The sequence below is a fragment of the Phoenix dactylifera genome, chromosome 18 (assembly GCF_051530095.1).
Source record: "Phoenix dactylifera cultivar Ajwa chromosome 18, Ajwa_hap1_PhDact_Kaust_v1.1, whole genome shotgun sequence".
Taxonomy (NCBI): Eukaryota; Viridiplantae; Streptophyta; class Magnoliopsida; order Arecales; family Arecaceae; genus Phoenix; species Phoenix dactylifera.
Genome location: NC_143207.1, coordinates 4,085,823 through 4,113,101, shown reverse-complemented (window position 1 = coordinate 4,113,101; position 27,279 = coordinate 4,085,823). Strand labels below are relative to the sequence as shown.

Below are 27,279 nucleotides of genomic sequence, written 5' to 3'. Positions count from 1 at the left end.
CAATGCGTCTGCCAAAATTGACTTGTAGGGCATACTTCTAACATATAATAGGCTAAAATTTGTTGCGTAAATGATACAATGACTTTTTTGCATAACCAATAATCTCCATGCATCCTTGTGTCGATTTATTTGCAAATAGATGGAGAGTTAGTGCACTATACAAAGGCCATCGGATGTGATCTTAATACATATAAGATCATAATAATTGCATTCTACATCCGGATATATGTTAACCGACACACAACATGATAATAGCTAAAGAATTGTCACCAATTATAAATCTATTATGATTAAGGATGCGTTTGGTTCACAACTGGAATCAAAACTAGAATTGAAGTGGATTGAAATGGAAATCGAAATGGTCATCTTCTTCGACATATTTGGTTCATTATTGGAATCAGAATTGAAATTGGAATAGAATTTGAATACTAAATGAGAGTCTAAATTTAATTTACAGAAATTTGAGCTTTTCATTTTTGTCTAAAATCAAAATAAAAATAATTTTTTTATCCCATTTCTGTCAAAAATCGAAATAAAAATATTTTTTTAAATAAATAGCTGGAATGAAAGTTGACAATTTTTTTATTTGACGGCTCAAAGTAGTTATTACCGTCCCTATAGCGGCCGTTTTTCTTAGCCTGCTTCCCCATGTAGACCCAGCGCCATTCGGGACGGAGATTAGGGGCACTTTGGTCACAAAAGACTATGACATCTTCGTAAATCGGCGCCGTCTATCCCTTAGTTTGAAAAAAATCGGTCGCTTCTCACCGTCGATCGTTTTTTTTTTTTTTTGGTTGGTTTTGGGGGAGAGAGGTGGTTGCACGGCAGTGAGGTGCGAAGCGAATTTCAGATCGCCGACAACCGAATTAGGGTTTGCGAGAAGGGGAAAGATCTCTATGCCGAGGGAAGTAGAGAACCTTCTCGGATCGTTAGATCCGATTTCCTGCGCTTCGATCTATTTGGCCAGTTCACGTCGTGGCGGTTCTCGCTTCTTCCGCTAATCGCTCGAGGATTTTCTCTCTCTGACGCTGAATTCAGCGATTGAGCTCCATAGGTATGTCAGGATCTATTCTTACTGTCCTGATCTGTTTGTGCCTCCCATTTTTCTCGATTTTTGGAGTTCTCAGCGTGGATTTGAGAAAGGCGGTGTTTTCACTCGATCACAAGTGTTTTTTAGTCGGGATCTATGTTTTTCATGAAAAAATCGATGTATGTCTTTCCAAAATGTTGACCTGTTCTGATTTTTTATGGTTATGTTGGTCCAATTCGGTAGAATTAGGTTGAGATGCTAGATCATATCGAGTGCGATTGATTTGAAAGTACAATCGAGACACATTCCGTAAAGGAAGTTGGAAGTTAGTCTACTAGTAGTAGAAGAAGAAGAAGAACAGAAGTAGAGGCTTTGTTTGTTGTTAGATTTGTAGTATGTTTCTAGTTGTCATGTAGTTTGTTATTAAGGCTTGTGCTTGTGCCAAAGATGTGACTTTTGAAGTGAACAGGTTTCAGAGTGGTTGGTTCTAGGTTTCCATAGTAGTACGATGGAAGCTGGCTATGGTGTTGAACTGAAGGTCGATAATGGGACTTGGGAGAAAGCTCCAGAGGTCAACAGATTCGGTTCAAATGTAAACAAGGATAACAAAGTTATTGAAAATGGTTCCAATGCTGTGCAAGCCAATGGTGTCCTGATTGAAGATCCATTAAACGAAGATGATCTTCAGACATCTGGAGCAGGGAATGAAGCCTCTGAGGCTATTTTGGAAAACAAAGTCTCGAATCTTTCAAAGGTATAGGACTGTTACTTTCTTCTTTCCCTTCTTGTTTCCAGCTCTGTGAGAAGTGTAAATTGAGTGATGCAAGGTGAGGGATTATTTTTGTAGGAAACCGGATCTGATGGAGATAATCGATTGAAGAGTGTCAAGGTGCAGAAGGATCGAGATGGTCAGAATGGTGCCCAGGTCAAATCACAAAACAAAAAACCTAGCCTTTCACAGGGTCTTTCATTCCCTGCCAGAGGTACTCTTGCCAGCAGTCTGAGGAAGAGTACCACTTCTGGGAAGCAGGGGAAAGCAGATGTAAAAGGCTTGGGCTCAAATGGATCAGAAGATCCACCCTCAATTACCAATGGTTTGCTTTCATCTTTCTTCATCTGATACATTCTGATGCTCAACCTTCTTCCGGGCTTAATTCTGTGGGATGGAATGCAGGTGAGCTTCCTGCTAAGCAATCCAACTCAGCTGCCGCATGCAGTACTCGGCCATCATTGGTGAGTCTCTGAATGCAGGCTGACACACTGCTCTTTGTTAAAGAACTGCTCCAGAATCTGCATAAATGCTGTGTTTTTACCCATGGCATCCTCCTATTCTACTGACTCTTTCCAATCCTTGCTTGAAACCAGCAAGTGAAATATGGCTCAGTGGATGCAACCATCAATGGTACTTCTTCTGAAGCCATGAAGTAAGTTCTTGTCTGTTAAGCAGGCTAAACTAGTGCTTTTTTCTTCAGTTCTTTCTCTCCTGGCGCTCATCAAGTCCTCTTTACTCTTTATCTTATTGCTATAATAGTAATGAAGTTTATAAAGATCTTAAACATTTGGTAACTTTAATTATGGGGCTGTAGTGTTCAATAGACATATCAGATTTGTATGAGAATATGGAATACTAAATATTTAACAACTATGATATCGGTCAAAGTCCAATGCATGATATATATGCATCGATATGAATAAAATAGCATAATACTGCCAGTGCAGCGCATCCATTGCACGTTTCAGGCTTTATAGTTTGCCATCTCAGTTCCCTTCTATGATTGAATGACTACTACCTGACCAAACTGGTTTGACATGATAGGTAGATTACTTTCATTTGGTTTGCAAGGATTAGCACATTATAACAGGTCACATGTTGGAAATACAAGGCCCTTGAGATGCTCCTTACCAGCAAAAAAGGATGATGATGCCCACTGCATTCATATGTAGATTGATACTTTCTTATATATGTTTTAGAATTTGGTTTTCATGCTTTGTCATTTATCCAGAATTAGTGCAACTTCTTGTGCAATGGCCCAACAAAAGAGCACTAGTTCTGGTTTTAACTTCAGGTTGGATGAGCGTGCCAAGAAACGCAAGGAGGTTGGTTAATAGATTGTGTTCTTGCTTCTTTCTTGGTTTGGTCTCTCTTAGTTAGCATGTAAAGAATCGATAAATGTTGGTTTCTCAGTTTTTCTTGAAGTTAGAAGAGAAGATCCAGCAAAAGGAATTGGAAAAGACTAACTTGCAGGCAAGATCTAAGGTAATCTCCTCGTACAAATATTGAAGCTTTTCTTAATTGTTCTTCTTGAAAGCTTTTCCACGTTAACTGTTAATTGAGTTCTCTAGAAAATGTTATATTCCAGGAAAACCAGGAGGCTGAGATCAGACAACTGAGGAAAAGCTTGACTTTTAAAGCCACACCAATGCCAAGCTTCTATCAAGAACCCGGTCCTCCAAAAGTTGAACTAAAGAAGGTAGTGGCGTAATTATTCTTTTTACCCTTCACGTTCAATTATGCATGCATGAGAAGGTGCATTTCCTATCTACATCTTAAATTTAGCATCCTACTGATGACGTTGTGATAGCTGGGAAGTGTATTGTGGCATTTCTTTTTATAGTACTCTTTGAAATAAGTCTTGAGCTTTCTTGTATTTGCATTACGGCAATCGTAATTTGGTGGATACCTTCTATTCTTGTTTTAGATTAAGAGTTTGGTAATACCTCCTCATCTTTTTAAGATTGCTGAAACAAATCTACTAGTCCATTTTTGTTGCATCCAATATGTTTGCAACTTTGTATAGCATTTGTACCTGTTTAGTTGTCAAGAGAAATGTGTGTTACAAGAATAAGTGATATAGGGGCATCACATAGCAATCACACATGATTTCACGGGTTTCTTGACAGTGTGATATTCTGGTGCAGAGAGTGCTGATTAATGCGCTATTTCTAGTGAAACTAATGACTAAGTATTTTAACAGAACAATGGAAAGAAACCTTAGGTGGCAGTCTGATTGATTTATCATAAATAAACTTGATTGTCGGTCGGAAAGGCATACATTCTAGGACTTCAAAACATATTGGTGTAAAAAGAACAGCAATGGCACATGATTCAATGAGTTTCTTGCCTTGCCCAGGGTTACCTAAGTTGCTTGTCGCATAAGCATTTTGCAAATCAGTATGTTTTGGATCCATTTGCAGTACATTTTTATGGAGAGTTTGCAATTCTTACATTTTGTAAGGCTCTAAAGAGGAGGGTACTTAAAATTGCATGAAAGCTGCTGAGAATGGGATTCTAGAATAGTAGGAGATTTTGTGCTGTTGGGAGACAAGGAAGTGAGGGGTCACACCGGGAAACATGTGAAAGTGATATGCTTCCTGAAATCTGTCAAGCGGAATGTTTTTCGAAACAAGGCATGATAGTCCTATATAAAACTCAATGGATGTATAAGCTTCAATTTTTTGCATGTTTTACTTGTCATTTTTTATTGGTCAGAGGGTTTTATTATTTTTTTCATTAACTTTTGTAATCATAATCAAAATTAGAATATATTTTTAATATTTACAAAATTTATTTTCGAATCCTACCTCTATCATATTGGGTTCATTAATTAGCAACGAATTTAAATTACAAATCAGAATCTGTACCAAGCAAACCAATGAACTAGGAAACATAGATCTTGATAGTGATTTCTGAATGCAGATCGACAATACTCATTCATATGTTACAACTGTTAGATGTATGCCCTCTGGCTGACACATTGTTAATTCTAGGGACATAATTTTGTACTTGACTATTTATTATTGAATAAATAAAAGGCATCTTTTCATTCATATTATTTATGTGTCTATGAATCGTACAAGAAATTAATAAGATGATGATACATATTCTCAAGAGTTGAGAATTTGAGCCATGTATCATTGGTGATTAATTTCTAAATGCTCCTGATCAATGGATCATCACGAGGACGGTGATCGATCCGATCAGTGCACAGATCACTTTCCTTCTGGATGGATGAGACTTGAGTCCACAGTGTAGGGACACTGAAGTGATAGTGCAGGTGCTTGTTAGAGAAGAAGGGTACTGAGCGTGACCAAGACAAGAAGTCACTTGGATGTCTATCCACTCGTCAGTGACTTGCTTGATGTTGCAGTAGTGTGACTGGTCCTTTGACCTGCGGTGCTTCGGCTACTCACAGTGAGGTTATTGTAGTTTGACTGCACACATACATGGTCTCTAGCCATATGGCTCCATGCAGTGTAGATTGGCTGCAGTAGGTTCACTGTAGGAGTAGGGTATGCACCTACAAGGAATCTATCAACCTTGATAGAAGAGGAGTGATCCTATGTGATTTGTTAGACTGAGTTCTAAGACCTTGGCCAGGGCAGTAATATAAAGTGGAGAAAGAGTTTTCCACTATCGAACTCGAGTCGAATAAATTTTGACATATGACAGACGATGGGGTTTGACGAGTTGTCCATGACCTCCGTCCTGTAGGGATCCACGATAGTAGGACTGTATCACATGGTAACTGCACCTAGAGGTTCATCTTTCTATTCTACTGGATAGCCACTACATGCTGCTAGGTGTCACTGGTGGATGGTGGGACTCACAGGGATTATCTCGATGATCGATAAACCCTAATGAGTTGAGTTGGAATCGTTCCAACCCATTGAAAGGAGTTTTCAATGATATAGTGATAGAGATCACAATATATCTCACTACCAGTCAGAGTAGAACCTATGGGGTCACACACACTAGAAGTATTGACCGATCCGATGGTTGAAAAGTGATTATGAATCACAAGTAATCAATTCGATTGATATTCAGTTGAAGAAGGAACAAAGGGAATTAATTAATTAGACTTGAAACAAGAGTCCTACTTCGAGTAGGATTCCTAGAGTCCTAATTGGATTAGGACTGGGAATCCTAGTTGGAGTATGACTGGAATTCCTACTTGGAATAGGATTCCTGCAATCCTAATGAGATTAGAAGTTTTGAATCAAAATTGGATTCCTACTTGGAGTAGGATTCCTAGAGTCCTAATCGGATTAGGACTTCGGATTCAAATAGAGTCCTAATTGGATTAGGACTAAAATTATATATGTCCTAATTTGGATTAGGGTTTCTTAAGTCACAATTAATTATTAATCTAATGAATCAATAAGACTCCTAATTGGATTAGGATTGAAGAGTTCAATTGAGTCAAAATTGATTTAAGTTCTAATTGGATTAGGACTTACCTAGATTGGATCCAAATTGGTTCACCCTTGGGCTAAGCCTAATTGGATTAGGGCTTGACCACATTAGGGCATTCCAATCCCTACCTAATATGGATTAGGGTTTACCATGAGGAAGGGGATAAGCCCCTCCCCTTTCCACGTGGAGAAGGGAGAAGAGACGGCGCCCCCTCTTAGGAAAGACATCAAGAACTCCTAAATGTTAGGAGCTCCACATGTCTATAAAAAGGGACTTGTGGGCGGCACCTAGGGCATAGAAGAAGTCCTCTTCCTCCTTGCCGTACGCCTCCCTCTCCTCTCCTCTTGGTTCAGCCGCAAGCAAGGAAGATAAAAGCCAAAGGTGTTGGCGGCATCCTCTTCCTCCCTTCTTCCTTCCAACGCAGGGAAAAGAAAGAAGGCTGCGTGGGGATTCTTCTTCTTCATCTTCTTCATCCTTCTTCTTCCTCCTCTCAAGCACAATCAAGGGTTGATTGAAAGAGAGGAAATCAGCCATCAAAAGAAGTCTTTGCAAGGGAGCTAGCACCCCGGGAAGACAAGAGAGCTTTGATCGGATCACTGCTTTGTGTGGATACCCGTAGAGGCCGGACACTTGAACGGCTTCAAGCAAACCTTCATCCTAGACCACGAACTTCAGTTTGCGGTGATCATCTACCCGCACAAGGTGAAGATCTGATCTTCCTAAAGGTTATTAAAAGTTTTTAATCCTTATCTATCTACGAACGATTCATGAAACAACATTCATGCGATGAACGTCGATCCCGCTTATGCCGATTCCGCTGCCATTTGAATTTTTTTGAAATATCAGCGGCATGGGCGGGTTGCCAACAACAACTACCGAGTATCTTGCGAAGTTTGAGTTTTAGGATTTCTTTGGCAGAAATTGAACTAATATTTGATTAAGTTTAATTTAAATATTAATTGAAAAGTATGCAATCTAAAGCAGCAAATATATTGATGTCTAAACAGCTGTAGAATAAATATATTCTTGTGCTTATTCATCTCCAATTTAAGCCATATGTAACTTGTTTTAGCATGGCGTAACATATAGACTGCCAAAGTGAATCATTTGAACAAGTTTAGCATTTTGGAGTTAGTCAGTGTGGACATATAACTTCATAAATATATCAGTTAGGTACCTTATATTTGACAACCATAGAAATTTTAGGTTTCGAAAGTTTGGGCATGCTACCGAGGAGATGGAGTTACCTGGACAAAATGTATGCGTAAATAGTAATCCTGCTGGAGGGTAATTATATAATCTCAAGGTACTCCTTGTTCTTTATATTTTCGCCTAGCTCCTTCAACTCCATGCTAACCCATTCACCACTATATGATTTGAACTTATATTCGTCAGAAAACCTGTTGAACTTGGAGTAGAAAAATATATTCTGTTGTCTTCCAAGGTTTTCAAGGTTTGTTCTGCAATCTGTTGCCCAAAAAGACAACCCAAGAGGGGGGGGTGAATTGGGTTTTAAGTAATTACTGCAATTAAAAAACCTTGTGAGTAACTAATTAAAACTTATTTCAAGTGGATTAATTAGTTACTATATGCAGTGAATGAAGGGAATGGAAGAGACAATGAAACAGTCACAAACACAAGAGATTTTATAGTGGTTCGGAGCTAACCCTTGCTCCTACGTCCACTCCCCAAGCTTCACTTGGGAGTTCACTATAATCCCTCGGATTACAGCCGGTTGTTTTACAAGCTCACAACCAAACTTGTTGTTTTACGAGATCACAACGAACTCGGTCGGTTTTCACAGGCTCACTGACTAGAACCACCCGATTGTTTTTCCGGAATCACAATCGAACCCTTACACGTTGGTTTTACCCTAGGCTAACCAACCAACCTTAACACCCTTGATTCAATCCCTTGATTGAATCAAGTAAGAGAAAACAGTTTGAAACAAGTAAAAAGATAGCTTCTTGAAAAGCGTATTTAAACAATATAAACAAAGAAGAGTTAGAAGCCCTCAAACAGATTTTTGGAGGTGGAGAAAGGGGCTTCTCAAACTCTTCAACTCCTCTTGAATGTGCTGAAGATTTGCTGTCAGAAGGGGAGCTTTGAATGCGAAGGAGAACGTTGGTTGGATGGAGTTGAATGCGCTTTTTCCTTCTTTCTCTTGTATTTACTTTTGAGAGCCTTTGGTAGGTGGAAATTCCTTTTTGTTTGAATGGAATAGCTTTCTTAGTGTCTATTACCGTTCAATCTGGCTATTTAAGCAATCTCCATTGAAAACTAGTCGTTAGACTCACTTTTAGGGCCGTTCTGCACAATCTGCAACTCCTGACACAGTGTCCGTTCGGATCGGAGTCGACTCGCTCGATCTGGAGTCGACTCCGATCGACTCGGATTCTCTTGGAGTCGACTCGGATTCTCTTGGAGTCGACTCGGCTCTCAGAGCCTGAAAACTGGTCTTCTGTCTTTTGGAGTTGAACTGCCTCGGAGTCGACTCAGACTTTGCGGGAGTCGACTCGGCTCTCAGAGACCGAAGTTGGCTCTCTGATTTTTAGTCTTGCATTCCTCTGAGAGTCGACTCTTGCTTTCTTTGGAGTCGACTCGCCAACCGTTGGAGTCGACTCGAGTTCTTCTGGAGTCGACTCGGTTCTCAGAGTCCAAAAACAACTTCTCTGTCTTTATGTCTGTTACTCCTTGGAGTCGACTCGGAACTATCGGGGGTCGACTCGGCAAGCATCGGAGTCGACTCGAATTCTTCAGGAGTCGACTCGGTGACAGGGTCTGAGATTCATCCTTCTGTCCTGTTGTCAGTTCTCAGTCGGAGTCGACTCGTAGTGTGCCGGAGTCGACTCGAGTCTGTGCCAGAGCTTCTGAAACACTTGGAGTCGACTCGTAATCTTCCGGAGTCGACTCGCGTTCCAGACTTTGGTTCAAACTGAGTTCCATACTTAGCCAAAATGTATTGAACCAAGGCTAGAGATAATTAAACATAAATTCACAAATATTTGGCTGAAACACTAGATTGAATTCATTAGTATAACATAAGATATACTCAAATGCTTTGAGCTCATCAAAATAAAATAGGGTTATAATCAATCACTCCACAATCTCCCCCTTTTTGATGATGACAAAACATTGAGTATTTGTAAAGTGAATTGCTCAACCAAAAAGAAGATTTATAATAAAGTTTTGAAATGAATTCAAGTGTCTAGTCATTTAATTTATCCAAAATTGAAAGGTGTGAAACAGTAAATCCTGAAGTTAAAGCTCCTCCTTTCATTTGGAATTATATAAGCCTTCATGTCATGCAATCAATTGTTTGGCTTATATGTGTTTAATGAATTTGCTTTCTTAAGATTTCAGATTCTCCCCCTCAACATATGCATTCAATTTTGTTTAGATTCTCTGAATTTTCTTTTAATGTCTTGAAGCTTTTGAGCTTAAATTTTTGGTTTTAGAGGGAAAATCTGCCAATTTGTTCTTGAGTATGATTCAACTAATCTCCGAATATCCCTTGAATAGATTCTGGAGATTATTCCTTTAGGAGTCCCAACAGAGAGATAATGAGCCTCGAGGTATCGAATCCACTTAGAACAAATTACTTTGTGCTTTAAGAATTTTCTTTTTATTGATTCCCTTTACATTTCAATTCAATATATTTTCTCCCTCTTTTTGTCATCATAGCAAAAAGGCAGAAAGCACAGAAAAGTACAAGAACTCAAGAATGCACAATTTTGAAAGGAAATTTCTACTCATTGTATTAAATTCAAATTTGAGTACAAGTGTGATTACATATCAAAAGAAGTCCTCAAGGGACTGTACATCATAAAGTAAAAAGAACAAAAAACACTAGGGTTTCTTCGTGGTGGAGGATGTGGCTTCCTTGCTCAGTCTAGTGTGTTTGATGACCATGCTTAACCTCTCATTGATGTTCCCCAGTTGTTCAAGAATCTCCGAGGTGGTTCTAGACTGAATTGTAGAAATGTTGTTCACACTCTCCTGGAGGGTGTCAAGTTTGAAGATCAGTACATTGGCTAGTCTCTCTGCACCCTGACTCTGGTTGCCTAGTTCATGTTTGATGCTATCTCGCATCTCCCTTGTGTCGTTCTTGACGTCACTTATGTTCCAGTATTGACCTTGAACTAGGCTTCGAATGTTGAATATCTCCTCCAGATTTGCAACCATCTCTGTCACGACTGCTAAGGAGGGAACTAGCTCGGTGGAGGGAGCACTCTGAGGACCTCGGAGCTCCCTCAGCAGATCATCTCTCAGATCCCTCACTATCTCCTGCCGCAACTCTCGGAGCTGCTCAGAAGATATGCGGACCTCCAGTGGCTGCTGCTGAGTAGATGGGGCAGTGGAGGTGGAGGGCTCTGTATGTGCAGGACCAGAGGTAGAAGGATGGGTGGGTAGATCTGTATGGTGGTCCTGGTCATGGTCAGAGGCAGGAGAGTGATGAGTGGTTGGCTCAGATGAAGTGGATGGTCTCCGTACCCAGACTCCCTCTACTCTATGAAATCCCATCCGATGAAGAGTACCCTCACCCATGCGATCTGTGTGACGCAGTGAGCGAGAGGGTTCCCCCTCAGGAATAGGTTCATCTAACTCCCTAAAGATGAGAGTGAAAAGCATACCGTAGGGGAGACTCAACCTTGGCTTATCTAGGGGTTCACAGATATATTTGTAGATAAGTTTAGGAAAGTTGATAGGAGTGTCCTGGAGTATATGGTACATCAGGGCTAGGTCCCTCTCGGAGATAAAGTCAAACCTCCCAGTCTTTGGGAAGAGAGTCCTAGAGATAACACTAAGGAGAAGCCGCATTTCAGCCGACAGCTGATTTGCGAACACCTCCTCTATGGGGGACTGTGGAGGACTCCCTAAGACTGCTGTAAGGACCTCAGTCCTATCAAGAGGGTGACTGGGAGAGATCCCTTCTTGGGAAAGATGGAGGACTTGAGCAATGAAGTCCTCCGAGATGAATATAGGGACACCTGCTACGGTTCCCTGGATACCACCACTACCCCGGGCTAGTCCCATAAAATTCCCTAACTAACCCCGGGTAAGTTGGGAGGTCTAAGGAACAGAAAAACTCTAGCCCTTGTACCCTAAGACGGTGCCCTAGGGTGAAGCCTTCCCGGGAGAGGAAGTCAAAGTTGACTTTTCTTCCGGTGGAGACCGCCCTCCCGGCGCACGGACGCGAGGGAACCGGCCTAGGCGGGGAAGAAACCGGAGGTGGTGGCCTCGCGGGTTCGTTCCGAGCCTTTGACCGTCGCTCGGCCCCGCTCGCAGAGATAGGTCTCTTCCGGCTTGGGACAACTGCTTTCCTAGGCATTTTTGACCTAAACACGGGAGAAGAACTAGGAAAATGGAGGAAAAACTCGATGGAGAAGACCTAGAATGGGTCGGAGACGAGGTCGGAGACGGCTCTAGGGTTTTGGAACAGTGTCGGCTGTGAATAGAAGTGGGGATTGAACGTTTCGATTAGGGTTAAAACATCGGATTCCCGACCTCGAGTCGACTCCAGTAAGTCGCGAGTCGACTCGACCTCGAGTCGACTCCAAAATATGCGCGAGTCGACTCCCCCATGAGCCGACTCTAAAATGTGTCCGAGTCGACTCGAACTCTGGCACACACCCAAAATCAAGTTATTTTCGTGCCACAAAAGAGAGTTATGGACTTATCCAGGATTTAGGAACTGATTTGATGATCGTAGATAAGAAGTCCTATGTCCACCATAGACTAATCCTCAAAATCTATGAACTAGAGGAGAGTATCACGAGAATGGATCAATCACTCCTAATCCTCTTCTAAGTATGCAAAATCGATCCTCAGAGGTTTTGTGAAGATATCAGCAAGTTGATTATCAGTACACACAAATTGAAGTGTCACATCACCATTCAGTACATGATCTCTTATGAAATGATGTCTTATCTCAATGTGTTTAGTTCTTGAGTGCTGAATTGGATTTTTAGTTAGATTAATGGCACTTGTATTATCACAGTTAATGAAAATTTTATCTTGTTTAATGCTATAATCTTCAAGCTGTTGTTTAATTCACAAGATTTGAGCACAACAACTCCCGGCAGCAACATATTCGGCTTCCGCCGTAGATAGTGCAACCGAGTTTTGTTTCTTGCTAAACCAAGAGATTAAATTTTTTCCTAAGAATTGACATGACCCGCTGGTGCTTTTTCTATCAAGTTTACAACCAGCAAAATCTGAATCTGTATACCCTATTAAGTTTATGCTAGATTCTTTAGAGTACCATAAACCTATATTTTTTGTTCCTATTAGGTATTTAAAAATTCTCTTAACTGCGATTAAATGTGATTCCTTAGGATTAGATTGATATCTAGCACACATGCATACACTAAACATGATATCAGGTCTACTTGCAGTGAGATATAATAAAGATCCTATCATACCTCTATACATCTTTTGATCTACTGATTTACCTGATTCATCTTGGTCTAGTTTGCATGATGAACTCATGGGTGTGCTGATTGACTTGTTTCCTTCCATATCAAACTTCTTAAGCATCTCCTTGATGTATTTAGCTTGATTGATGAAGATCCCTTCTTCAGATTGTTTGATTTGGAGCCCGAGGAAATAGTTCAGCTCTCCCATCATGCTCATTTCAAATTCACTCTGCATTAGGTCAGCAAATTCTTCGCAGAGGCGATTGTTAGTAGCACCGAAAATAATATCATCTACATAAATCTGAACTACTAACATATCTTTGTTTTTTCTTTTTAAAAATAATGTTGTATCAACGTTCCCTCTAGAGAATTCATGGTCTAACAGAAATTTGCTAAGTCTTTCATACCATGCTCTAGGTGCTTGTTTTAAACCATAAAGTGCTTTGTTTAATTTATACACATGATTGGGGTATTGATGATTTTCAAAATCAGGAGGTTGTTCTACATACACCTCCTCATTAATATGCCCATTCAAAAAGGCACTTTTTACATCCATTTGAAATAATTTGAAGTCTTTAGAGCATGCAAATGCTAGTAACAATCTAATTGCTTCAAGTCTAGCTACAGGAGCAAAAGTTTCATCAAAGTCTATACCTTCTTCTTGATTATAGCCCTTTGCTACTAGTCTAGCCTTGTTCCTAATCACGATTCCATGTTCATCAAGTTCATTTTTATATATCCATTTGGTTCCTATTATTGAGTATTCAGAGGGTCGTTCAACTAGATTCCACACCTTGTTTCTAGTGAATTGGTTTAGTTCTTCTTGCATTGCATTTATCCAATTTACATCATTTTCAGCTTCTTCTATGTTTTTAAGTTCAAAGTGTGAGACAAATGCTAGATGATTATTTAAGTTCCTAAGAGATGCTCTAGTTCTAACAGGTTGAGATGGATCATCTAAAATTAATTCCTTAGGATGCCCATGAGCATACCTCCAAGCCTTAGTCAGCCCATGATCCACAATTGCTTCTTGGCTTGTTGATGCATTTCCAATTAGCTTTTGTTCATCTTCTTGTAATGTAATCTCATCAATCTTTTCTTCAAGAATTTCTGCATCATCATCAGGAGCAACTATCTTGCTAGAAGAGATATCATTAGTATCATAAAAAACAACATGTATAGACTCTTCAATAACAAGGTTTCTTTTGTTAAATACTCTATATGCTTTACTTGATGTAGAATATCCCAAAAAGATACCTTCATCAGATTTAGAATCAAATTTACCTAAGTTATCCTTGCCATTATTATGAATGAAACACCTACATCCAAAAACATGAAAATAGTTTACTTTGGGCTTTCTATTTTTCCAAAGTTCATAGGGTGTTTTCTTTATAATGGGTCTCAATAAAACTCTATTTAGTATATGACATGATGTATTAATGGCTTCTCCCCAAAAATACTTAGGGAGGTTACTTTCACATAACATGGTCCTAGCCATTTCCTCTAGGGTTCTATTCTTTCTTTCTACAACTCCATTTTGTTGTGGTGTCCTAGGTGCAGAGAAATTATGAGTTATCCCCTTTTTACTACAAAATTCGTCAAATAGATGATTTTCAAATTCCGTTCCATGATCACTCCTAATAGCTATAACTGAAACACTTCTTGAATTAGTAACTTCTTTATGAAATTTCTTAAACATAAAAAATGCTTCATCTTTATGAGCTAAGAACATGATCCATGTGTATCTAGAAAAATCATCTACAATGACAAGGCCATACTTGTTTCCACCAAGACTTTTAGCTCTAGTTGGTCCAAATAGATCCATGTGTAGTAGTTCAAGGGGTCTAGTAGTAGTGACACAATTTATGGATTTAAAAGAGCTCCTAGATTGTTTTCCATATTGACACGCTTCACAAATTTTATTTTTCTCAAATTTTAGTTTTGGCAAACTTATTACAGAATCTCTTTTAACTAGTTTTGATATTGTATCCATACTTGCATGACTTAACTTACGGTGCCATAGCCAACTTATATCATTAGCCTTAGTATCACTAGCTACTAAGCAAGGGTTATTTTTGATAAGATCTTCAAGATCTACTACGTACACATTTTCACGTCTTATTCCTTTGAATACTAAGCTATTGTCAATTGAGTTGGTTATGATGCATAGGGTTGGCTTAAACAGAACATCAAAACTCCTATCACATAATTGACTTATGCTAAGTAAGTTATGCTTAAGACCATCTACAAATCGTACATTATCAACAAAGGTTGAGGAGGTGATTTGTACTTTACCTATACCAACGATGTGACCTTGGTTATTGTCTCCAAATGTCACTGCACCTCCCTTTTTAGGCTCAAGGGTGAAGAATTGGTCTTTGTCACTCGTCATGTGTCTTGAGCAGCCACTATCCAAGTACCAACAGTTTTTGTCGACCTTGGCTGCAAGACACTCCTACACATGGAAATCATACAATTTTAGGTACCCAAGTTTTCTTGGGTCCTTCATGGTTCGTAATGTTGATTCCTTTTGGAATCCAAACCTTTTTAATTTTTCTTTTAGCTTTTCCTTTTTTATGGTCACACACATTAGCTTTATGTCCTGTTTTTCCACAGCAAAAACAGGTTATATTCTTAATTTTGCTTTCCTCTGCTTTCACAAAAAAATTACTAAGGAGCTTTTGCTTATTCTTAGGTTTATACCCTAAACCAGCTCTATTGAACACAGCTCGTTGATTATTAAGTATCATTTCCAATTTTTCAGAACTATATGTAAACTTTTCTACAAAAGGTTTGTATTTTTCAAGTTCTTGTGCCAACTTTTGTTTTTCTGTTTTTAGTATGTTTAAGTCTTTTGTGAGATTATCTCTTATAGTTTGTTTGTCATTTTTAAGTTCTGAAATTTCCTTGGTTAGTTTTTCGTTATCTTTAATTAAGGTATTAGTTTTTTGAATTAACATTTGCTTGCTTGTTTTAAGTTCTAAATTTTCTTTAATGATAAAATCCTTATCCTTAACTAATTTATCGTATTTATGGAAGTGAGATTGATTGGTTAGTTTTAGCTCTTTATTCTTAAGATTTATTGTCTTATATTCATCCATTAATTCATTAAACGCATCATACAATTCATCAAAGGTAAAATCTAAATGCGTTTCAGATGTTACCTCATTTTCGTTTGCCATAAAACAGAAGTTGGCCTTTTTCTCTTGTTCCTCATCCGATGATGATGATGATGAATCGGAATCCGATAAGGTGGAGACGAGGACTTTCTTTTTCTTATATTTGCTGGCCTTTTTGAGCAAAGGACAGTCAGCTCTGAAATGTCCCGGCTTCTTGCATTCATAGCATCCGATTCCTTCATTTTTCCTTTCCTTACCTTTATCCTTGTAGTAGGAACTTGAGGGACCTCTCCTCTGATGAAAGAACTTCTTTCGGTTGATGAATTTTCTGAACTTTCGCACGAGAAGAGCCTCATCATCATCTCCCTCATGATTTTCTTCTTCACTGCTGCTACTGCAAGATAAATCCTTGTTAGAAGAAGTAGATTTGAGAGCTATTACCTTTTTCTTATGAGAGGATTCTTTTTCGCTGTGTTGTTTCATTGTGAGCTCGTGCGTCATTAGGGATCCAAGAAGCTCCTCAAGTGGAAGCTTGTTCAAGTCCTTGGCTTCTTGAATTGTCGTTATCTTGGCCTCTCATGATCTTGGCAAACATCGAAGAATCTTCCTGACAAGGTCACTGTTAGTATAATTTTTGCCAAGGCTTTTTAGGCCATTGACAATATCAGTAAATCTAGTAAACATGCAAGTGATAGTTTCATTAGATTCCATCTTAAATAGTTCATATTTATGAACTAGTATGTTTATTTTAGATTCTTTTACTTGATTCGTGCCTTCGTGGGTCACTTTAAGCCTATCCTATATTTGTTTTGCAGAATTATAAGTTGAGACTCTATTGAATTCATTACGGTCTAAGGCACAATAAAGCACATTCATTGCTTTGGCGTTTAGTTGTGCCTTCCTAATATCATTGTCATCCCAATCTTTTTCAAGTTTGGGTATAGTAACACCCTCTACAAAAATAGATGGGGTGTATGGTCCATTAACTATAGTGCTCCAAATCTCATAGTCTTGAGCTTGGATAAATATCCTCATCCTAGCCTTCCAATAGGAGTAGTCGGTTCCATTAAAGAATGGAGGTCTATGGGTGGATTGCCCCTCAATATGAGAAGATCCAAATGGGATTGTCATTTTGATCTTTTACTCTTTTGATAGAAGAGTTCCGGCTCTGATACCACTTGTTGCCCAAAAAGACAACGCAAGAGGGGGGGTGAATTGGGTTTTAAGTAATTATTGCAATTAAAAAACCTTGTGAGTAACTAATTAAAACTTATTTCAAGTGGATTAATTAGTTACTATATGCAGTGAATGAAGGGAATGGAAGAGACAATGAAACAATCACAAACATAAGAGATTTTATAGTGGTTCGGAGCTAACCCTTGCTCCTACGTCCACTCCCCAAGCTTCACTTGGGAGTTCACTATAATCCCTCGGATTACAGCCGGTTGTTTTACAAGCTCACAATCCAACTTGTTGTTTTACGAGATCACAACGAACTCGGTCGGTTTTCACAAGCTCACCGACTAGAACCACCCGATTGTTTTTCCGGGATCACAATCGAACCCTTACACGTTGGTTTTACCCTAGGCTAACCAACCAACCTTAACACCCTTGATTCAATTTCCTGATTGAATCAAGTAAGAGAAAACAGTTTGAAACAAGTAAAAAGATAGCTTCTTGAAAAGCGTATTTAAACAATATAAACAAAGAAGAGTTAGAAGCCCTCAAACAGATTTTTGGAGGTGGAGAAAGGGGCTTCTCAAACTCTTCAACTCCTCTTGAATGTGCTGAAGATTTGCTGTCAGAAGGGGAGCTTTGAATGCGAAGGAGAACGTTGGTTGGATGGAGTTGAATGCGCTTTTTCCTTCTTTCTCTTGTATTTACTCTTGAGAGCCTTTGGTAGGTGGAAATCCCTTTTTGTTTGAATGGAATAGCTTTCTTAGTGTCTATTACCGTTCAATCTGGCTATTTAAGCAATCTCCATTGAAAACTAGCCGTTAGACTCACTTTTAGGGCCGTTCTGCACAATCTGCAACTCCTGACACAGTGTCCGTTGGGATCGGAGTCGACTCGCTCGATCTGGAGTCGACTCGGCTGTTGCTGGAGACGACTCGCCCACTGTTCAGGATTTGAATTAAAGTGCTGTCCCGTTCTAGAGTCGACTCGGCCAAACTTGGAGTCGACTCGCCAATATCCGGAGACGACTCTGCCTTCTGGAGACGACTCGTTTTTAGGGATCCAAAGATCTTTCTTTCGGGTTTACTTCCTCGAGTTGACTCGGATTCTCTTGGAGTCGACCCGGCTCTCAGAGCCTGAAAACTGGTCTTCTGTCTTTGGAGTTGAACTGCCTCGGAGTCGACTCGGACTTTGCGGGAGTCGACTCGGTTCTCAGAGACCGAAGTTGGCTCTCTGACTTTTAGTCTTGCATTCCTCTGAGAGTCGACTCTTGCTTTCTTTGGAGTCGACTCGCCAACCGTTGGAGTCGACTCGAGTTCTTCTGGAGTCGACTCGGTTCTCAGAGTCCAAAAAAAACTTCTCTGTCTTTCTGTTTGTTACTCCTTGGAGTCGACTCGGAACTATCGGGGGTCGACTCGGCAAGCATCGGAGTCGACTCGAATTCTTCAGGAGTCGACTCGGTGACAGGGTCTGAGATTCATCCTTCTGTCCTGTTGTCAGTTCTCATTTGGAGTCGACTCGTAGTGTGCCGGAGTCGACTCGAGTCTGTGCCAGAGCTTCTGAAACACTTGGAGTCGACTCGTAATCTTCCGGAGTCGACTCGCGTTCCAGACTTTGGTTCAAACTGAGTTCCATACTTAGCCAAAATGTATTGAACCAAGGCTAGAGATAATTAAACATAAATTCACAAATATTTGGCTGAAACACTAGATTGAATTTCATTAGTATAATATAAGATATACTCAAATGCTTTGAGCTCATCAAAATCAAATAGGGTTATAATCAATCACTCCACACAATCCAATCTAGTCGCAACATTGGATGTGTAACAAGATTTTTTTCCTCATGGCTTTCAGGATTTGATTTCCATCAAGTATTTTCCTATGATGATCAGCTAGTTGTACATACAAGCACTGGATTGGGTCATCAGCAATATAGTTGGTCAATTACTCTGTCATGCCCTCGACCCAAGATCACGAGATGGGGGTCACGGCAACCGTCGCAGACTCCTAAGGAGCTCTTCTTACGAGCATGCAAGGCATCTCAACGTGATATCATTAATATGCAGCGGAACAATTTAAACATGATATGCAATCATTATTTCATTAACTAATTCAACTTATAATGTCTTACAATTCTAACATTAGTCTAAGGTAATACATCAATTTAAATAAACTCTAATCTAAGATAACTTGTACCACAATTCTGCTAGTCGCTCTCTCAAATTGAAAAATTCTGGGTTGAGCTAATTTTTTGAATATGTAAAAATAGTAAGAAATCGTATAATGAGCTAGACAATCCAGTAAGTAATGAATATCTTAACTAGACAATCATATAATAAAATATAAATGTAAATTATGATGAATCAGTATAAAGAAATTAATTTTGTTTTAAAACACATCCATTAAAAATTCATGTCTTTCAAATATTCGTATATGTAAACATAAATCTAATTTGAAACAAATCACATTCAACTCAACAACCTTTAACTATGGCCACATTTGCACCCTGTGGCTCGGCTAGAAATAGAACCACACTTATATCTTACGGAGTAGGCAAGAATACCGCACTTATACTCTGTAGAGTGAGATAGAATATCGTACTTATACCTTGTGGAGTAGGCTAGAATACCGCGCTTATAACTTGTAGTGGGGCCAGAATCAGAGTGGCAATGTATAACCCCCAATTGGCAGGGTTTAGAACATAGGCTAGGAGTTTCAAATCTGATGCACATCAAATTTTTTTTTGTAAAATAATAAATATATCATAATCCGATCAAATATGTATAGTATGATGCAAGAACCGTAAATATAACAATAGTCCAAAAAATATTACTCCAAGTTATATATCTATTTTTAGTCAAATCATCATCTCGTAAAATTCATAAATCACACATATATTCATTAACAATTTATTCGATATAAAAATAATATTATATAAATGAAGAATCTAGAAGAAGCAGATTATTACTTATCTTGCAAATGTGATTCAACTAAGAGATCCAATTAATTTCGAAAATTCTTCTCAGAGCCTAATATTCCAAAATTATATTTTTTTCTTAAAATTTTATTAAAATAAAAATTCTATTTCCAACATTCTCATAAAGTTGATCAAGCAGGAGTGCCTGACATTCTGATCGGTCTGATCAACGTGAAATTCATTGAATCATGCTCAGACTAGAGCACAAATAGTTCTATAAATATTGGAGCGATCAAATCTAACAGTATTTGGCAAGAGCCAGAGTGGGGTTGACATGTCGCCCGATGACTCCATATTAGGATCCTTCATTAGGGTCAATTCAAAATTACTGCAAAGAGTCCCTACTAGATCCAAATACTCTAGAGAGTAGAGAAAAAGTTCAGATGGAGAGAGAAACAAAAGAAAAAAGATGGAAAAGAGAGTCTCAGTTCGATTCAATTAGGGGTCTGGGTTTGGTCGTCAATGGCATAAGTCAACTGGATCAAGCAACGTGACTAGCATGAGTCAAGAGAGAGAAAGTCCAACAACAAAGAGAAGAGAGAGGAGAGAAAAGAAGAGAGACTCTTTCTCTTCTCCAAACAGGGGATATGACGAAGCAGGCTCAGCCAACCCCGGCCGCCGACGGTGGCGAACAAGGCCGGCGGCGAAAGAACACAGGCTGAAATAGAGCACCCTGTTTCGCATCAATTCCGGCAATTTGCTGGCTCAAATTCACGACGATTCATGGCCAAAACACCAAGAGAGGAAGATGAGGAACTCTTACCTCGATTTGGCGAGGTTTCGTCGGCTCTCTAGCAACAAACCGAGGAAGAAGAAGATCCGAATCCTAAGAGAATGTTGGACTTCGGTTGGTCAACCTTGGATGAACTCGGAGGAGGAGGTCTCTAAATAGCGGATTTCGGCCTTATCGGTCGGTGTCCGGATTGCGATGAACCTCATCCTCATCGCGATCGGGGAGGAAGACGACTCCAGCCAGAGTTTTCCTCCCTGTTGCCCTCATGTGCAACGCACATGAGGCCCAAGCCAAGGGGCTGGGCTGGTCAAATGAACCAGGCTCAGTCTCAGCGTCTCACATACTCAGTTCAATAAATAGGTTGAACTATCTGATTTTTGTTTCTCTTGTTGTCCCATTTCCATTTTATGCGAGCAATGTGGCTACCGTCTTCTGACCCTTCTTCATTGCCTTCAGCTCTATATGACTTCTGCTACCCTTTCCTACCCTTAAATACTCCCACCACTATCATTTGTCTTCAGCTCCCTAACCTTCCTGCCCATGTTGTCACCACTTTCATGACTACTCTCCTATCACCTTTTATAATAATTACCCCTTTCTGCTAATTACCCCTTTGAGCAGCCAACAATTGCCCTTTGTTGTTGCTACCCATCATTTTTGTAAGCTATGATGATGCTGATGCTGATGCTGAATATTGTTTAGATAAGTTTCTAATCGTGACTGGTTGGATGGATTGGAAATGAATAAAGTCCTAGTGGCATTGTACTGAACAAATACAGATGCATCATAGTTATCTCAAGGTTGTTTTGCCCAAAGTAGCATTGGCCAAAAATTTGGCACCAATTCCAAATAGGATGATGTCAGATTGAGAGTTGCTCGTAAAGCCTTTCCAAATTCCTGGGGTATATGGTGATCCATATATAGATTCCACATAGTTGTTGAGGTTTGTTGTTTATAATTGTATCTTGAATATGATGCTACATGAGGGTGCTGCATGCTTTTAATAATATCTCCTTAGATATGACCATTCCAAAGCCATATTGTATTGGCTTGTGTAAGAATCTCCTAAATTTGAGATCATTGAATTGACATCCTTTGGACTTCGTTATAATGAGGTTTGTACAATATTTATTCATCCATTAAAGAGCTGGTCAATGGAATCCATAAATGCCATGGCTGGTGAAGTTATGGAACATGAATGTTGGCTTTTGAAAGTTGAAATGAAACATTCGTAATCATTACATGTATTCTTTCGATTCTAGGGCTGAAATCAGATCGGATACAGATCGGATACTAGTATGTCTATCTCCATATTTATTTTGTTTAACGAATACAGATATAGATGTCAGTTGGATGTAAAAATCTATATTCATATTTCTTTTAAATGGATACAAATACAAATCGGATACTGAAAGTATGGATATAAATATGGATATAACTAAACTTTATGACTATAGAATCAAAGATATTACTAAGTGGCTGATAAATTAAGTTAATACAATGTTAATGTGGTTATTTATTTTTCTTAAAAGTTTACGAGTGCTATGTAAAATTAAAAGGGGTTACAAATGGAATTGGATATTCAGATAGAGATCGAATGGTTGTCTATCCATATCCATATCTATTTTTCTTTGATAGATATGGATACGGATATTAGTCGGATGCTCAAATTTCTTTCTATATCCAAATAATTTCGGATAAGAAAATGGATTCAATCTACTTTCACCACTATTCGATTTTGAATATCATGCACTTCATCATAATTTTCAATGATTTGGATATTGTTTTCACTTGCTAGTACCCCAACCAATCACCTGCTGACATGGCATGTGCAGTGCTAGCATTTGGTGCCATTCTATACCAGGAAGGAAAAAAATCTGTTGTAAATCAAAAAATCTTAAAAATTTATTAGTGCATGTCATGCCAATCCGTGTCAGGTGTCAATACTGGCCCAGCACTTGAAATTATATATTTGTGAGCTTATTGCAACTAATAGAGTACACCAATAGCCCTGAAGAGGTTCACAATCATGTTTGTCAACTGCAGATGTCTAAATTTTTCTTGATTTCTATATTTCAATATGTTTTTTTAAGATCATGCTCTACATTTATTCTTCATTTCTCATATTAATTATTGTATCAGTAGGAGGTGGCTGCCTTAGAAGCTTTGTGATCATAATGCTTACATTAACATGTATTGCTTGTTGATGTATGCTTATATGTTGACCTTATTTTTAAATAAAGTTTTACGTTATAAGAACATGATTGCTTGTTACTGCTACTAATTGTTTGATCATGTAACAGATCCCACCAACACGTGCTAGGTCGCCAAAGCTTGGACGGAACAAGCCATCCATCGCTGCTGCTGACAACCCTTTGGAAGGTTCAAGTCAGAACCCACACCCCTCTTCTGGCACAAACAAGTCAAAGAAAGGTGTAGCAAACAATAAAGGAGCCTCCACAGCTTTGAAGAAACCGATTCAGAAATCACTTTCGAGGCTGCCGACTCAGAAATCAACAGCTGCAAAGGTTGAAACCGAACCCCTTCGCACAGAGCCAAAAGCATCAGACCAGAAACCCAGAATTGAGAAACCAATGGTAGGGGAGAGTGATGGCAAATCGTCAGCAGTCCCTCCTGAAGCAGGTGTGGCAGTGGAGTCGGTCTCTCTGGAGAACACAAGTGAAGAAGCTAATGCTGTTCCAGAAAATGCTACTGAAGAAGCTAAAGCCATTCTGGAGAACACATTTGACGAAACTCAAACTATGTGTAACCTTTCCTTTCCTGGAAATGCTCCCAATGAAGTTTCAGTAGAAGGTTGATGAATTGAGCCACCTGTCCTATGTATTAGTGCTGTGCACATTTGTGAATAGTGAGGATGGATGCTTGGAAAGTATAACGCTGTTTTCTTGTTTATGCATTTCATTGTTCCCTGAATAGATACTGTTTTGCTGGACATAATTTGGTGTCTGATGTATATTATTGATAATTGTGTTTGATTCATATGTATAGTTGGCGTCCGATTGTGTTGATTGAAGCTTATAAAGATTTTGGATCGGATGGCAGTGTGGTGCTAAGCTGATCATGGGCTGGGCCTCGGGCCAAACTGTATTTATTTGTCGTGGCCAAGGTCCCAGCCTATTTAAAATTCAAGATGCTCCATACCCAAACATGATCCGTGATTAGCTTTCTGGTGAGATGTTGATATTGCATGGTAGCCGGCCTTTGCTATCTATGCTGATTCCTAAGACTATCAGATTGGAAAAACCTTCTGGCCTTGGTGACTGAATTGAAATTAGGTTTGTTTATGATGGTAGAATACCTGCTGGAGCTATCCTGGTTCGAACTGCGAGTGTCCGTTGTGCTGAACTGAGTGGCGGATGGGAAGGCCTTCAAGCTGCAGCGGACACCGTGGTGCGTAACCTGCTTCCCAAAGTACTGTCGCTTCCTTTGGGGCTTCCATGCCAGTCATATGTTCCATAACAGTGATGAACCTGATGATTGTCTAGCTCTTACAGCCGCTTGATCTGTTCCCAAATTCCTTCAACTGGATGGCTAACTTCCATTGTGATGTTTGTCACTCTGTTTCGGCTGATGCATCTAATGTTCATTTCATAAGAACATAACTGGGTTCTTTCCCCTAAACTACCGAAAATAAAAAAAAATAAAAAAAAAATGAACTACATTGCTTGTGAGCTAGATTGGATCCAAGTTGACGTGGTGAATAATCCCTGGTTTCTAGCTGTGTTTATTGATTTATTAATCTTCTATTTTGTCATTTATTGTGCAGCTTGTGGAGATCGTTCCAAGCTACATCCATTATCTGCAGACTTGGGTGAAATACAAATTTTAAAATAATCAAATAGACAATTAGGGTTTGGACATTCTCAGGCAAGACTTCTTTCACCATCCATGACTTTGTTATGTGTTGCTGTCCAAAATCCGACCTGGAGGAGTTGGCGCTATGGTGGAGACTGGGCTGCTCGGCTTAGTTGAAGTTGGAATGCGCAGTGTAAGAGATGACTCGCAACCAAAATGAAGCGATCACAGATTGTCGGAATGTGCCCGATAGGACATCCTTCTGACACGTACGAAGGGATTACAAAGCAAATCCCAACAACGTGCGGCTCGGACTATCGAAGATAACCGATCAGCCTTCCTAGCGTGGGTACCTAGTCTCTATGACTTAGGTCACGCCTAACAACAATAATGCAGCGAAACACAACACCAAAAAATACTACGAAGGAGAAGAAGAAATGTAGGGGAAGAGAACTTTATTGAATAACCACTCAACTGATTACAATAAGCTCTCTTGGCCTCTCCAGCTCTACCGGATACCAATCCCTCCCCTTTGAGGGTCCTCTTATAGAGGAGCAACCTCCAGTTACAAGTCCCTCACGAATTCAACTTCCCATGCACAAGATAAGGATGAATTCTAGATAAGATAGGAAAACCCCGATTCCCGTAGGATTCTGCGCAATCAGATAAAACAGCCAAGTTTATGCCTCAAACGAACTCGGATTACCATGAAACTATATTCGTTGGATTCGGGACGAAAAACCCTTCCAGATGGCACCTTTTCCACTTTGAACGGACTTCTGTAGAGTTTCCGAAATGCCCCTCAAAGTGAAAGCGCGTGGAAACAGCATTACAGCCACGTCTTCTAACCATACACGTTTTCAGTTATAAAAATGTGTTAAAACGTGTCCCTTGCCTTCTGGAGACTTATGCCACGTTTCTCCATCAGTGGCACACATTTCTATGCATCCCAATTTTCCGGATTCAGTCCATGCTTCGAGAAAAGCCCACAACGCTGAATCAGTCTCGTTGCAGCAGCTTTCCTCCTAATGATGAATCAACATGTATTCTCAACAATACATGCCTTGGAGCACGTGCCCACGGCCCCATGCTCTTGGGTATTCCACCTACATCTTGCACACGTTTCCCTAGGTGATCCTAGGGTCCAGATTTGGTCTCCAAGTTGCCCAAATCTCTAGAGAGCACCGTCAGACCTCGAACCTGTCCAGCGACCTGATCTGGTTTATACCTTGATCCGCATCCGGTCCAGCCCCGATTCGAGGAGCCGTGACACCCTCCCCCACCTAAGCCGAAGTCGCCCCTGACGAGGCTAGGCGGTACTCGTTGATGATGTCCTCGAACTGCCATAGTTCGTCATTATATTCCCAGCTTGCTTCTGAATCTGATAGTCCTTTCCATCGGACTAAGTATTGCACATGGTTACTCTTTTTCCTGTCCGCCTTGATTTCAGAAACCTTCTTGGTGTAATGAACTCGTACGGCCACTGGAGCTCGCCCGCTTCGAGCCCGAGAAGGGTCAGTTGTGTCCTCTTTGAATAGTTTCAATAGGGACACATGGAACACCGGGTGCACTTTCAGCTTGGAAGGCAGCGACAATCGGTATGCTGTCTCTCCAATTCGATGTGTGATGATGAAGGGACCTTCATACCTCCTCACAAGTACTTTGTGGTAGCCCGACTTCAATTTCATGTGATGATAAAGCTTCACCAATACCCGATCACCAACCCGAAATTCAGCTACCCGCCGCTTTATGTCAGCCCACTTCTTCATCCGTTTGGTCGCCTTCCACAAGGAAACCTGAACCAAATCTGTATCCTCCTTCAGATCCCTCACGAACCTGTAGGCGGTCGGACTACGTCCCATGTAGTCCGCTGCGATACTTTCCGGAGTGTCTGGTTGCAGGCGTTGCAGCCCTGTAATCACCTCGAATGGTGATTTACCTATCGACTCTGATCGCTGTAAGTTGTAGCTGAATTGGGCTTGGTCCAAGAGTCGCACCCAATCCCGCTGGTTGGCACTCACATAGTGCCTCAAATATATCTCCAGTAATGCATTGGTTCGCTCTGTTTGGCCATCGGTCTGAGGGTGGAAGGCCGTGGACATCTTCAGCTCCGTTCCGAGTATCCGAAATAACTCCGTCCAGAACCTCCCCGTGAAGCGAGCATTGCGATCAGAAACGATACTCCGCGGTATCCCCCAATATTTCACCACATATGTGAAGAACAACCGCGCCACGTCCTCCGCATGGCAAGTAGTAGGTGCTGCAATGAAGACTCGTACTTCGAGAAGCGATCCACCACTACCATGATAGAGCTGTTCCCATCCACCAGAGGTAGCCCGATGATGAAGTCCATGGAGACACTCTCCCATGGACGCTCTGGTATAGGTAATGGCTCCAACAACCCTGCAGGCCGTCGATGTTCAACCTTGTCTTGTTGGCATAGTAGACAAGTGCGAACATACTCCTCGATGTCATCCCGCATCTTCGGCCAATAGTAGTTATGTTCTATAAGAGCTTGGGTCCGATGCACCCCCTGGTGTCCCGCCCACATAGAATCATGGTGTTCTCGCAACACCTCGTGCCTTAGCCCTCCACCTGAAGGCACATAGACACGTCACCCTCGTGTCAAAATCAGCCCTCCTTCGGTCCAGAAACGGCGCGCCTTGCCGTCTTTGATGAGTTCACCCATGGAAGTGGCCCATTGATCCTTCTCCATCTCGGTCTTGACCCTCTCCATTAGGTTACTTGCTGGTTTGGAAAAGGAAGAGACTGCAGCCAGCTGTGCCTTTCTACTCAAAGCATCAGGGACTGAA

General features: G+C 40.3%; 1 protein-coding gene across 1 annotated transcript; it reads left to right on the top strand.

Annotated features, from left to right (window-relative positions):
* Positions 1 to 611: 611 nt before the first annotated feature.
* On the top strand, positions 612 to 23,650 carry LOC103697580 (uncharacterized). Its single transcript, XM_088714479.2, has 9 exons — positions 612 to 1,054; positions 1,500 to 1,784; positions 1,878 to 2,124; positions 2,205 to 2,263; positions 2,396 to 2,454; positions 3,034 to 3,127; positions 3,216 to 3,287; positions 3,391 to 3,501; positions 22,954 to 23,650. Exons 2-9 carry the CDS (start codon positions 1,539 to 1,541, stop codon positions 23,467 to 23,469), a joined length of 1,404 nt encoding a protein of 467 aa, XP_088570605.1. The 5' UTR covers positions 612 to 1,054; positions 1,500 to 1,538; the 3' UTR covers positions 23,470 to 23,650.
* Positions 23,651 to 27,279: the final 3,629 nt, after the last annotated feature.

Coding starts and splice junctions, on each gene's coding strand:
- LOC103697580 (XM_088714479.2), top strand. CDS start 1,539: ATGGAAGCTGGCTATGGTGTTGAACTGAAGGTCGATAATGGGACTTGG. Junction 3,128..3,215: donor GTGCCAAGAAACGCAAGGAG/GTTGGTTAATAG, acceptor TTGGTTTCTCAG/TTTTTCTTGAAGTTAGAAGA. Junction 3,288..3,390: donor ACTTGCAGGCAAGATCTAAG/GTAATCTCCTCG, acceptor GTTATATTCCAG/GAAAACCAGGAGGCTGAGAT.